The sequence below is a fragment of the Terrapene carolina genome, unplaced genomic scaffold (assembly GCF_002925995.2).
Source record: "Terrapene carolina triunguis isolate 2854851 unplaced genomic scaffold, T_m_triunguis-2.0 Scaffold96, whole genome shotgun sequence".
Lineage (NCBI taxonomy): Eukaryota > Metazoa > Chordata > Testudines > Emydidae > Terrapene > Terrapene triunguis.
Window position 1 is genome coordinate 40,585,436 of NW_020664447.1, and position 14,423 is coordinate 40,599,858.

At 45.4% G+C, this 14,423-nt stretch overlaps 1 protein-coding gene across 1 annotated transcript in view; it reads left to right on the forward strand.

The window, feature by feature from the left end:
* The first annotated feature begins 2,094 nt into the window (after positions 1-2,094).
* The window catches only part of EHD4 (EH domain containing 4), a 66,833-nt gene continuing 54,504 nt past the window's right edge, over positions 2,095-14,423 (forward strand). Inside the window, exon 1 of the mRNA XM_026651465.2 lies at positions 2,095-2,330. Coding sequence (XP_026507250.1) covers positions 2,095-2,330 — 236 coding nt within the window. The remainder of the gene's footprint in view (positions 2,331-14,423) is intronic.

Consider the following 14,423-nt stretch of genomic DNA (forward strand, 5'->3'; position numbering starts at 1 on the left):
AGTGTTTCCTAATATCCAACCTAGACCTCCCCCACTGCAACTTGAGATCATTGCTCCTTGTTCTGTCATCTTCCACCACTGAGAACAGCCGAGCTCCATCCTCTTTGGAACCCCCCCTCAGGTAGTTGAAAGCAACTATCAAATCCCCCCTCATTCTTCTCTTCTGGAAACTAAACAATCCCAGTTCCCTCAGCCTCTCCTCATAAGTCATGCGCTCCAGACCCCTAATCATTTTTGTTGCCCTCCGCTGGACTCTTTCCAATTTTTCCACATCCTTCTTGTAGTGTGGGGCCCAAAATTGGACACAGTACTCCAGATGAGGCCTCACCAATGTCGAATAAAGGGGAACGATCACGTTCCTCGATCTGCTGGCAATGCCCCTACTTATACAGCCCAAAATGCCATTAGCCTTCTTGGCAACAAGAGCACACTGTTGACTCATATCCAGCTTCTCGTCCACTGTGACCTCTAGGTCCTTTTCTGCAGAACTGCTACCTAGCCATTCGGTCCCTAGTCTGTAGCAGTGCATAGGATTCTTCCGTCCTAAGTGCAGGACTCTGCACTTGTCCTTGTTGAACCTCATCAGGTTTTTTTTGGCCCAATCCTCTAATTTGTCTAGGTCCCTCTGTATCTGATTCCTACCCTCCAGTGTATCTACCACGCCTCCCAGTTTAGTGTCACCTGCAAACTTGCTGAGAGTGCAGTCCACACCATCCTCCAGATCATTAATAAAGATATTAAAGAAAACCGGCCCCAGGACCAACCCTTGGGGCACTCCGCTTGAAACCGGCTGCCAACTAGACACGGAGCCATTGATCACTACCCGTTGAACCTGACGATCTAGCCAGCTTTCTATCCACCTTATAGTCCATTCATCCAGTCCATACTTCTTTAACTTGGCGGCAAGAATACTGTGGGAGACCGTATCGAAAGCTTTGCTAAAGTCAAGGAATAACACTGGTGAGACCCAGGTACCAGATCTGTGTTGCTTTTGCACTGGATTGTGCCGAAGTCTGAAGTTTTTCTGGTCAAGTAGGAGTGGCAACATGTGTCGTTTATTTGGGATCAAAACCTGGTAGGAGCTGGCAATTTCTAGGTAGGTGTGTGTGTGTCTTTACCCACCTATTGAGGAGAGATGCACAGAGGTCTGGATTTCTACAAGTAGAGCCAGCTGCCCTTCTTCTCTATTTAACTGGTAGAAGTTTGGTATGAAGAGATGAGTGTGCTGAATGTTTTTGAGGTGTTGCTCTGCCAGTTTCAACAGTGTCCGGCTAAAAGCTGGTGCAGTTTTTCTCTATTCAGATGTAGAATTGGGGGAAATGAGGATAAAGAATTGGCAAAATCAACCACAATCTGGGTACCAGATACGTGTTTTTATAGTATTATTGGGCTAAAGTGCATCACAATCCAGATTATTCCAGTGAAGAAGGAGAGGCTATGTTTGTTTTCTATTCAGATTGTATAATTTGGGGCTTGGGCCAAAATTTGCGAGATCCATGTGGATCCAGGTGCTGGCTGTGGATATTGGTAGAACTCCTGCAGGGATGGATTGGGGTCTAGGCTTTTTTTTTCCGCAGTAGGATCGTCTAGATTTGTCCATTCGTGCCACAGAATTTGGGACTAAGGTCCTAAATCTGATGAGTCTGGCAGGGTTCATGTGTCAGATCTCAATGTCTGCGGTGGCTGCGTGCCAGGAGAGAGTCCAGGCCCACAATTTTTTAGCATGGACAGGGGATTGGGGGGCATTAGGGGCTGGACTCAGCAGGATGCAGGCCCCAGGGGACGCCGGTGCGGCTCTGGGGTTGCGTGCGGCTTCGTGCTCTCGGAACTTGCGGGGAGGAGGCAGCGGTGACTCCACTTGATCGGTGTTGATGGGACACTAGGGAACCTGGCCCCCAAAATCCCCAGGCCGAGGGTCAGTCCGGCTTTTCCCAGCGGTGCGCAGACCCGCCGGAGAGCGAGAGGGTTGGGCAAGGCCGGGCTGGCTCCCCGCCCCGGGGGCGGTGCTCGGGCCGTGCCCAAGGAGGAGGGGCGCTGCCGGCCGCCAGTGAGTCAGTCTGTGCAGCGCTGCGCGTAGCGGGCGGCGGGGTCGGGATGTTCAGCTGGATGGGGAAGCAGGCAGGCGGGCGGGAGCGGGCCGGCGGCGGCGACGCGGTGCAGACGGTGACCGGGGGGCTGAAGGAGCTGTACGCGCGGCGGCTGCAGCCGCTCGAGGACTATTACCGCTTCCAGGACTTCCACTCGCCCACGCTGGAGGAGGCCGACTTCGACAACAAGCCCATGGTGCTGCTGGTGGGGCAGTACAGCACGGGCAAGACCACCTTCATCCGGTAAATACCCCACCCCCCCCGCCGGCCTGTCTTCCGCAAATCCCCCCTTCCTCTGATAAATACCCTCCACTGCCTGCCTGCCTCCCTCCGCTAAATACCCCCCCCCGCCGCCTGCCTGCCTGCCTGCCTGCCTGTCTTCCTTCCGCAAATCCCCCCCCCCCGTCCTTTCTCTGGTAAATACCCTCCACTGCCTGCCTGCCTCCCTCCGCTAAATACCCCCCTCCCCTCCCCTCCCCTCCCCTCCGCCTGCCTGCCCGCCTGTCTTCCTTCCGCAAATCCCCCCGCCCTTCCTCTGGTAAATACCCTCCACTGCCTGCCTGCCTTCCTCCCACCTTCATCCAGTAAATACCGCCCGCCGGCAAATACCCCCCCCCCACACACACACTGCCTGCCTTCATCCGGAAAATACCCCCGACCCCCGCCGCTGCCCACGTACGTGAATATTCCTTGCCTCAGTCCAGTAGCGGTCCCTTGATACACTCCTTCATTTAGAAATAACCCCATTGAGGGTAAACGTCCCCTTTCTTTCCTCATTTGGTAAATACCCCCACAGGGGTAAATACCTTCCAGCCCTTACCCAGGGGAACAACATTGACATAAAGCCCACCACCAGTGTAGTTGCCGCTGTGCCTAAGCTTCATACTGTAGTGTAAAGACTTCAGCATCTGGGTTATATACTCCCTTGGCCCTCCTGCCAGCACACAGTTTCATACAATAAATACCCCATAACTACCGACTCTTGCATGCACCGTGGCCATGCCCCCTCTGCCACTTTCCTTTCATACAGTAAGTATCTATTTCACACCTCCACTGAATGATTAGTTCCCTGCTCCTCCATCTTCATATGATAAATACCCCTCACCCTGTCATTTCCACTCTCACTTGGTAAATACCTCCTTGGCCCTGCTGCCTATCTGTTAAATAATCCTCCATCTGCCCCCTGCACTTGCATAAGAAAATACCTTTTCATGTGGTAAGTACCACTACCCAGGGTGAACAAACCTACCATTTTCATACAGTAACAAACCTATTATCCTTGAACAGTAACACACCTCTAGAGTAAACATGGGGTGGAAAGTTGAGAGGCCTGTCACTAGAATGAAGACAATAACCTTGATGGCTGAGGCAGAACAAGCTCCAAGCTGTGGCTTGTGTTATCATGAAAGTGCAAGTGAAAACATCTCCACTGGGTGGACAGGTGGAACAAGTTTGCTTGGATGAGGGCAGGATTGAAAAATGTGGAGTATGTAGGAAAGTGCGTACACATGATTTAAAAGTACTTTAAAAGAAGATAAAAACGTAACATGTATTAACTACCTGTTCCATCTTAAAGCCACAAAGCAAGTAGCACTGGTGTATTGAGTGAATCAGGACCTTTTGTTTGTCGACATGCAAATTAACTAATCAGTCTAAGCCAGGGGTGGGCAAACTTTTTGGCCCAAGGGTCACATCTGGGTGGGGAAATTGCATGCAGGGCCATGAATGTAGGGCTGGGGCGGGGGTTGGGGTGCAGGAAGGGGCTCAGGGCAAGTGGTTGGGGTGCGGGGTGTGACGGGGCTCAGGGCAGGGGGTTGGGGGGCAGGAGGGGGTGCGGAGTGCAGGAAGGGGCTCAGCAGGGAGCTCAGGGCAGGGGGTTAGGGTGTGGGGTTCAGGAGGGGTGTGGGCTCTGGCCCGGCGCCGCTTACCTTGAGTGGCTCCGGGGTGGCAGCGGCGCGCAGTGGGGTTAAGGCAGGCTCCCTGCCTGCCCTGGCCCCACACCACTCCTGGAAGTGGCCAGCATGTCAGGCACTGGCTTGCCCTCTGCCTCCTGCTCCCCCAAAGGCCGCAGGAACGTGGTGCTGGCCGCTTCTGGGAACAGAACGGGGCCAGGGCAGGCAGGGAACCTGCCTTAGCCCCGCTATGCCATGGGGCTGGCAATCCCACGGGCCGGATTGAAAGCCCTGATGAGCCGGATCTGGCCCACGGGCCATATTTTGCCCTCCCCTGGTAAGCCTTCTGTTGTGTTATCACTGTATTGGAGAGAAAAGCTTTTCTAAACGTCTGAAAAATATGATATTTAAGTTTGATGCACATTTCTGAATTTTTTCAGCATTCTGTTCTGTTTTTGCCTTCCTGTTTAAGGACGCTATCTCATGGCTTTTTGTACCGATGGGAAGGAATATGTGTTATTTTCCATTTACTGTAATATTTTTCTAGCTTGGTTCAATGAACAGTAGTTACTGTGAGTTAATATAGTGTCTAACTGCATCAGCAGTCAAGTGTAAAACATCTAAAAGCTGTGCAGCCTATAGTGCTAGTTTTGGTGTTGCATTGACATGCAAGATCCAGATTTGCGAGTGACCTTGGTACTTCTGTTTCTGTGGCCGATAGATTTCAGATCCCTCAGAAAGGTAGCACATGTGCATTAAGTTATACGTAGGCATATGCCACTCTACTCTTTCTTGAGTTTAGTATAAGTAAGATTGCACCTGAGTGGGATGTAAGATCTTTTAGAAGTGATGGTTTTATGAAATATAGTTCTGTGGAGATAACGAACTTTGAAGGAAATGGGACCCTACAATTCTATACCAGTGATCACTAACCTGTCTTGCTCAGGACACCCAGAACTGTGAGCCACTGTGTTACACCTCTGCCTTAGCAAGAATGAGAGCTTTGCCACTGCTAAGCTGTGCGTCAGTTCTCTGACACACCAGTCTGTCTGTCTTTCCAACAAATTCATCAAGACTGTACCAGTGTAAACTTTCAGGTAACAATCAGTGAAGCCCAGTTCCGGACTTCTCCAGAGACGTCTCCCTGCAGTGTCCAGTCCCTCCCACTGGACACTCTCAGAAATTGTTTGGTGCCTCCAAAGAGAGAATGCACACATCAGACTGTAGGTTAGCTGAAAACTCACCCTTCACTTTAATACACAGTACTGGTTTTGTAATAAAACAAGAATAGGTTTATTAACAAAGAAGAGAGACTTTACTGGTAATAAGCAAGAGAAAAAGAGACAGATATGGTTGCAAATAAAACAATGCGCAACACATTTTCTAGTCACTAAAACTTAATCTTAGCAATCTTTGCCTAAGCGGTTTTCTTACTCACATCAAGTTATCAGCATCTCCAGGCCAAGAGAATGCAACTTTCACATGCTCACAAGGTGCTGTTCCCTGTGTCCCCTAAGTGATGGGTAACTAAAATATCTTTTTTGCTCCTCTTGTATTATTCAAAGTCCATCTTCTTGCATCTGAAGAAGTGAGGTTCTTACCCACGAAAGCTTATGCTCCCAATACTTCTGTTAGTCTTAAAGGTGCCACAGGACCCTCTGTTGCTTTTTACAGATTCAGACTAACAAGGCTACCCCTCTGATAATTAAGAACCAGGAAGGCTTCCTGGGGTGCAGATTCTGTCCCCTGCTGTGATGGTTCAATGGTCTTCTCCCTTGCTCATTTAGCTTGATGGCTTTGTTTACATTATATGTAAATGAACTTCCATTGTCCTCTGCCTGTAACCAAGCTGGTCAGATAGATAGATAGATATAGAGAGAATGAATGAATATAACCTGTACATGTATCACACAATGATTTTCAGGATTAGTGTGTCACCAGTACACACATGACACCTTCCCTGACACCTTTGATATATATATTTGGCCCTACCAAATTCACAGTCCAGTTTGGTCAATTTCACAGTCATGGGATTTAAAAAATTGTAAAATTTCATGATTTCAGCTATTTAGATCTGAAATTTCACGGTGTTGTAATTGTAGGGGACTTGACCCAAAAAGGAGTTGCATGGGGAACGCAAGGTTATTGTGGGTGTACTGCTACCCTTACTTCTGTGCTGTTGCTGGCAGCGGCACTGCCTTCAGAGCTGGGCAGCTAGAGAGTGGCAGCTGCTGGCCAGGAGCCCAGCTCTGAAGGCAGAACCGCTGCCAGCAGCAGTGCAGAACTAAGGATGGCATGGTATGGTATTGCCACCCTTACTTCTGTGCTGCTGCTGGCGGGGCGCCGCCTTCAGAGCTGGGCACCCAGCCAACAGCTTCTGCTCTCTGACCATCAGTCGCCGCTCTCCGGACACCCAGCTCTGAAGGCAGCGCAGAAGTAAGGGTGGCAATACTGTGGCCCCCCCTAAAATAACCTTGTGACCCCCCCCGCAACTCCCTTTTGGGTCAGGACCCCCAATTTGAGAAACTCTGGTCTCCCCCCGTGAAATCTGTATAGTATAGGTTAAAAGCACACAAAAGACCAGATTTCACGTCCGTGATGCATTTTTCATGGCAGTGAATTTGGTAGGGCCCTAGATCTATATTATGGCAACAATGTGCTGGGGAAATGAGTGTGTCAGGCCTGATGTGAATTACAGTATGGCGGGGGGAGGGGGGCTCTCTGCCACTTAGCCTTGAAGGGCTTGTGGGTCACGAAAGCTTAAAGATATTAAACTTTTTGTGAGCTGCCCTGTATAAGACATAGTACTATTTACAATTAAACATTCTTGCAATGATAATATATGGAGATATAGAACTGAAAGGTCATTGAGTCGAGCCCTCTGCCTTCACTAGCAGGACCAAGTACTGATTTTGCCCCAGATCCCTAAGTGGTCCCCTCAAGGATTGAACTCACAACCCTGGGTTTAGCAGGCCAATGCTCAAACCACTGAGCTATCCCTCCCTCCCCCCATATTTCATGATTTTTTTTTTTTTTTTTTAAATGTGGGCTAGGTTCAGCATTTTTCCTGTTGCCTTTCCTGTCTTTCCTGTTTCTCTTGTTACTTCAAACACTTGTTTGGTAATTACTTTACGATTATGTACAGGGCATGACCTTGCAAATATGTACCGGGCATGAAAATATCTGCATTTCCCCACATGTTAATTATACAAAGTTGCTAGTGTTTTTGCATTCCTCATAAATTGCACTGCAAATGTAATTTTCCCAAGTACAGTAACTTAGAACTGTCCAAGGAACATTGTAGAGATGAGGATCAAATTTTAATCTGCTTTTTATATCTGCAAGGTTCATGGAAGTCCTACTTTAAATTCTGCAAAACTTCTTTTTTCTTATTCTCTAAATACCAACAGATTATCATTTACTAGCAACTTTACAATAACAAACTATCTTTTTTTCTCTTTTAACATAGGCCCAGATCCTGCAGACTCTTATACCCATGTTTACCTTTACCACTGATCAGTTCAACTGTCTTCAAATGTTTAAATAGCAAGTCAGTTCTCTCTTGTCTTATTTACAACTACCCATTGTAAGCTTGAAACTGAATTTGGTTTCTTTAGTGATTATTGCTTCCATCCCGCAAGCTCTTATACACTGTTTAATTTTGCTTGGATGAATAAATTAAGGTTATGCATAAGTATTTGCAGAATTGCGAATTAGGACATAATTAGGTAAGGAAACCAAGTGCAGCTTTGGGCTCCCAAAGGGTAGGTGCAGATAAGAGAAGTGGAAAAGTTATTTGTATTTTAAGGCTATTTGTGAAAAATAGTTTATTGTTCAAACATTGCCCTGTGCTCACATTAACTTTTTTCTTTTTTTTTTTAATTAAAAGCTGCTTTGTGGGTTTGGAGTCCGTATAGTATTGTGACGGGTTCGGTCACAGGGATCCTCTTGGGACTGTCACCTGATGTGCTGAAATTACCTCTGAGCCTGTTTTCCCTGCCAGCTTGGGACTCCAGAATCCTGCCTTGTTGAGCCAGACATGCTAGTCGGCTGCAACACAGACTCAGGGTCTGGGCCATGCCCACAAAGCTGCAGACTTTAACCAAAAACAGCTCAGCAGGTTACCTCTCCAGCACCCAGACACCCAATTCCCAATGGGATCCAAACCCCAAATAAATCCGTTTTACTCTGTATAAAGCTTATACGGGGTAAATTCATAAATTGTCCACCCTCTATAACACTGATAGAGAGAGATGCACAGCTGTTTGCTCCCCCAAGTATTAATCACTTACTCTGGGTTCATTAATAAACAAAAGTGAGTTTATTAAGTATAAAAAGTAGGATTTAAGTGGTTTCAAGTAATAACAGTCAGAACAAAGTAAGTCACCAAGCAAAATAAAGCAAAAACATGCAAGTCTAAGCCTAATACATTAAGAAACTGATTACAGGTAATATCTCACCCTCAGGGATGTTCCAATAAGCTTCTTTCACAGACTAGACTTCTTCCTAGTCTGGGCCCAATCCTTTCCCCTGGTACAGTCCTTGTTAGTTCCAGCAGACATCTTAGGTGGTAAGCAGGGGCTTTCTCATGACTGGCCACCCCTTTATCCTGCTCCGCCCCCTTTTATAGCTTTGGTACAAGGCGGGGATCTTTTGTCTGTGCTTGGACCACAACCCTCCTTCTAAATGGAAAAGTACAAGATTTCAGATGGATTTCAGTATCAGGTGACATGGTGACATGTCCCTGTAAGACCTCGTTCTTCGTTCTTCATTACCCGTGGGCTGACCCACACCTACACAGGAAGGCTTGCAGGTAAATAAACCCATTTACAGTTCATTGATTCTGAAGCACCATTAATATGTTTACATCAGTAATACAAGTTTATATCTTATTTTTCTAACTCCAGACATAGAAATAATACATGCAAACAAATAGGATGAACACACTCAGTAAATAACAAGCTTTCTAATGATACCATACAAGAGGTATTTAGCACAAAGCATAATCCAGTTGTGTCATATTCATAAGCATATTTCCATAAAGCATATGGAGTGCAACGTCACACCCTCCTCCTGAACTTATTACTAGAGTCCATGGTGGAGGCAGTACACCTAAAGTTCCTCTTTCCTGGACAGGGCATCTGCTATCCAGTTCTCTTTTTCCTTTAATATGCATAATTTCCATGTCAAATTCCTGCAGGACCAGGCTCCAGTGTAGCAGTTTGGATATTTATGTCCTTAGTTCGGTTAAGCCATGCCAAGGTTGAATGGTCCGTTAGAATCACTCTTTTTCTATGACAGAGTAATTCTGTTCAGCAGGGGACACCTTTTTGCTTAGGAAGGCAATGGGATGCTTCTTGTTGCCCTCCCCTGTCTGCATTAGCACAGCACCCAACCCTGTGTCTGATGCATCCGTACACAATTCAAAAGTCTTATCAAAGTCAGGGATGGCCAGCACAGGCTCCGCAGACAAGAGTGCGTTTACCTTTCTGACACGCCTCTGACAAAATTACCTTATTAGGTTGATGCTTTTTACATAAGTCTGTGATTGGGGATACAATGTCACTGAACCCCTCCACAAACCTCCTGTAATAGTTTTCCAAGCTTATGAAGGATTGGACTTGCCTTTTAGTCTGGGGTACAGGCCATTTTATGATGGCTTCCACCTTAAGAAGATTGGGGGATATTTCGCCCCTCCCCTCCCCCCCACAACCCAGTGTCCTAGATAGGGGCAGCCAAAGTCCCTTATCTTGCACTTAGAGGGTTTCACAGTTAGCCCAGCTTCTTTGCGCTTTGATGGCACAACTCCCAGGTGCTCCTTGTGGTCACTCCAGGTGTTGCTGAATACAGCAAAGCCATCTATTTATGCCCCCTAGCATAATTCTGCAAACCATTTAACACTCTATTGACCAGTCTCTGGAAGGTTGCACCGGCATTTACCAGACCAAAAGGTAGCACCGTAAATTCATAGAGCCCTATGTCAGTGATAAAAGCTGATGTTTGTTGTGCCTCCCCCTCCAAAGGTATCTGCCAGTAACCTTTAGTTAGATCAAAGGTACTGAGGTACTTGGCTTGGCTCAGCATATCCAGCATGTCATCGATTCTTGGCATGGGGTATGCATCTGTTACAGTGACAGAATTGAGTTTCCTATCGTCTACACAAAATCTTACAGTGCCATCCCTTTTGGGGACCAAGACCACAGGGGAAGCCCATGCAATGTCAGATTCCTTAATCACCCCAGGTCCAACATGCTTTGTATCTCAGCATGAATTTGCTCCTTCATCTTGCTGGTGGTGCTGCAAGGCCTGGAATGGGGGGGCTGTGTGCCTTTCATGAGGATTCTATGGGACAGCGAGTGTGTCCTCCCTGGTTTGTTAGAAAATACTCACTGTACCTTTGCAGCATTGATAACATTTCCCCCTTTTCAACTGGTGTCAGCTCCCTACAGATTTCCATCCTTTCCAGAGTTGACCCATTTTGGCATTCAGCCATCAAATCAGTGAGTGGGCATGCCTCAGTTTCCCCTTCGACACAACTGATCATGTTTACCCTGGCCACTTTACTGTGATAGGCCTTGAGTCTGTTTACATATACTAGTAAGGGCATAGTATCATCAAGCGGCTTTATAACTTTATAAGTTTCCTCATTTGCCACTTCCACCACTTCAAAGGGCCCCTCCCAGGAGTTTTGCATTTTGAACTTTTTCGCAGGACTGAGTAACATTACCAAATCACCCATGTCAAAAGTGCGTTTACAAGTGTTTTTATCATACCATGCCTTTTGCTTGGCCTGACTGCTCTGGAGGTTGTTTTGGACAATTTCCATCATGTCCTTTAACTCCCTCCTGAACATATCCAGTCATGGGTTCTTGCCTCACCTTGTTGCATCCTTTCCAGGTATCCCTAATGAGATAGAGAGGTCCCCTCTCTTTCCTCCCATACCGAAGGTCAAATGGGGACAATCCCGTGGACTCTTGGGGTACCTCCCTGTAGGCATACAGCAGGAATAGCAATAACTCGTCCCAACTCTGGCACCTTTTCTTGGCATATATCCCCAGCATGGATTTTAGGGTCCTATTGAACCTTTCCACCAGCCCATTGGCCTGGGGATGGTAGGGGGCCGTCTTAAGCTGTCTCACTCCACATACCTTCCATAGCTTATTGAACAACTGCAACATAAAATTTGCCCCCCGATCAGACAAAATCTCCTTACGGAAGCCCACTCTGCTAAATATGGTGAGCAGGGCTCTTGCCACTGTTTCAGCTTCTATGTTAGCACGATTGCCTCAGGATACCGAGGCAAAATCCACCACCACTAAGATATACAGTACTTAAAAAGAACGAGGAGTACTTGTGGCACCTTAGAGACTAGCAAATTTATTTGGGCATAAGCTTTCGTGGGCTAAAACCCACTTCATCGGATGCATGCAGTGGAAAATACAGTAGGAAGATATAGATATATATACAGAGAACATGAAAAAATGAGTGTTGCCATACCAGCTATAACGAGACTAATCAATTAACGTGGGCTATTATCAGCAGGAGAAAAAAAACTTTTGTAGTGATAATCAGGATGGCCCATTTCCAACAGTTGACAAGAAGGTGTGAGTAACAGTAGGGGGAAAAATTAGCATGGAGAAATAGTTTTACTTTGTGTAATGATCCATCCACTCCCAGTCTTTATTCAAGCCTAATTTAATGGTGTCCAGTTTGCAAATTAATTCCAGTTCAGCAGTTTCTCGCTGGAGTCTGTTTTTGAAGTTTTTTTGTTGGAATATTGCGACTTTGAGGTCTGTAATTGAGTGACCAGGGAGGTTGTAGTGTTCTTCGACTGGTTTTTGAATGTTATAATTCTTGACGTCTGATTTGTGTCCATTTATTCTTTTGCGTAGAGACTGTCCGGTTTGGCCAATGTACATAGCAGAGGGGCATTGCTGGCACATGATGGCATATATCACATTGATAGATGTGCAGGTGAACGAGCCTCTGATGGTGTGGCTGATGTGATTAGGTCCTATGATGGTGTCCCTTGAATGATATGTGGACAGAGTTGGCAACGGGCTTTGTTCCCCCTCCAAGTGGGGTGTGGCATAGGACCCACTATGTCCATTGCCACCCTTTGGAACGCCTCCTGTATGATAGGCAAGGGACTCAGCGGAGCCTTCTGGGATCTCACCGGTTTCTTCCTCTCTTGACACACTGCACAAGTCCTACAATAATCCCTCACATCATTCGGTATCCCTGGCCAGTAGAAATTCCTCCTCAGCCTATCATAAGTCCTCTGTACTCCCAAGTGACCAGCAACGGGCCTATCGTGTGCTACCAGCACTAATTCCCCCTGGTGTTGGCTGGGTACAACTAACTGCTTATAGGGTTGGCCAGGGCCTCGGTTCTTCCTTACATGGGCCTCCCTATACAGTTTCCCATCCTCTTCAAAAAACCTCCCCCACCACCCTACCCCCCTTTCCTGGAGTTCCCTCGAGACACACTTTCTTATGCCCTCAAGGGAGGGGTCAGCCCTTTGTTTAGCTGTAAATTCCTGACAGACAACCCTTGAGATAGCATCCCCAACCCTAGGCACTGACTGCATCTCCCCTGCCTCCACCCCTCCTTCTAAATGGAAACATACAAGATTTAAGATGGATTTCAGTATCAGGTGACATGGTCACATGTCCCTGTGAGACCTCATTCTTCATTACGAGTGGGCTGGCCGGGTCCTACACAGGAAGGCTTGCAGGTAAATAAATCCATTTACAGTTCATTCATTCTGGAGCACCCTTAATGGCTTCCACTTAATATGTTTACATCAGTAATACAAGTTTATATCTTATTTTTCTAACTCCAGACATAGAAATAATACACACTCAGTAGATTACAAGCTTTCTAATGATACCATACAAGGGGTATTTAGCGTAAAGCATATTCCAGTTTATGTCATATTTATACGCTTATTTCCATAAAGCATATGAAGTGCAACGTCACAAATATATTTCCAAATCAATGTATTACCTGACTTCAGGGCAAATTTAGGTGAGAGCAAATATTTCATGGATCTTCAGGTTTTCTGTACTCTTCGTTTTGAATTCAAGGATAGTTTTGGAAAATAAATATAAAGTTTAAACATTTCAATATTCCTTGCGGGGCTTTTAAAAAAATATTTTTGGTGCCACGTACTTGTATGTAACCGGCTTTTAGCTTACCTCTATTCCCTAAAATGTTTAGTAATGTAGTTAACTGCTGTGAGTGTAGAGCTTGGGAAGAGAGAAGGGAAAAATATTATTTTATTGTAAATAAATATTGGCTGGTAAATTTCTTCCAGCAGGCTTTTCACAAGTAAACTTTGATTTAAACCTGAAGTCATAAATCTATACTTCTCCTGCTTCTGCATTTAATGCTCTGCTTCCTCAAGAAGGATTGAGATTTAAAAGGTGGAAAACCATTTTACCCTGGAAAAATACTTCTTGTGCAGTCTTTTCTACTGAGTCAGCACAACACTTAACTTTTAGGTATGTGAGTAGTCCCATTGAAGTCACTTGCTTAAAGTTAATCACATGCTTAAATGTTTTGCCTGATTGGGGGCTGAATGAATGAAGGAAGTAGGTAAGAATTATATGAGTGCTGGTTGTTGTGACTTAGTGTTAGATTCTTAGTTTCATGTGCAAAAGTTTTGGTTTTAGTCAACCTGAATGCAATTTTTTGCATTGTTTACAGTCAGTATATAGTCATTTTTTAATTTAGACATTGACAAAAATGTAAAATTATGGTTCCAGGTGCTACTCTTCCCCCTCCCCTTACAAACTCCACAAACAGTAACTCCTCAACACCAAGCCTATACAGAATGAAAGTAGATAAAGGAATGCTGGCAAGATTTCAAATAATTTGAACAAATCTCTGCATGTTTCTAATAACACTTCAGCTGCACCCTTGATACTGTTGAGTCTTTTTTCACTTAGTTTAAATGATCAGTTTAGTTTTATTATCAGGATGGATTTGATTTAAATCAAATTGATTTAACTCATGATTTAAATCACTAGTCAGGAAGACTCGATTTAATCATGGATTTCTACATAAAAGTGCATTCTTGTCGGTTGTTATAACCTTAATACATATTCTTCACAACTCAGAGATAGACGTAGGTTTCATTTATAGAAGGTACACACTATACATTGTTTAAGTGATTTATTTTGAAAACTTTTCAGATTAGTTTTACAGCTATATCAGAAAATGAATGACTCTTCGGTTATTTCATTTACCAAAGGTAATTGAAGCAGATATTGATGAAGTCATTCGGAGGTGAACTATCTCCAATTCAACAGGTTAATCATTAATATTTGGAGGATTTTCTTGCCATGCTTTATTAGGAGGAGAACATCACCAGACAGACATTTAAATTGTTTTATTTAACTAAAACAATGTTTTGAATTCTGGATTATTTTTTTCAACA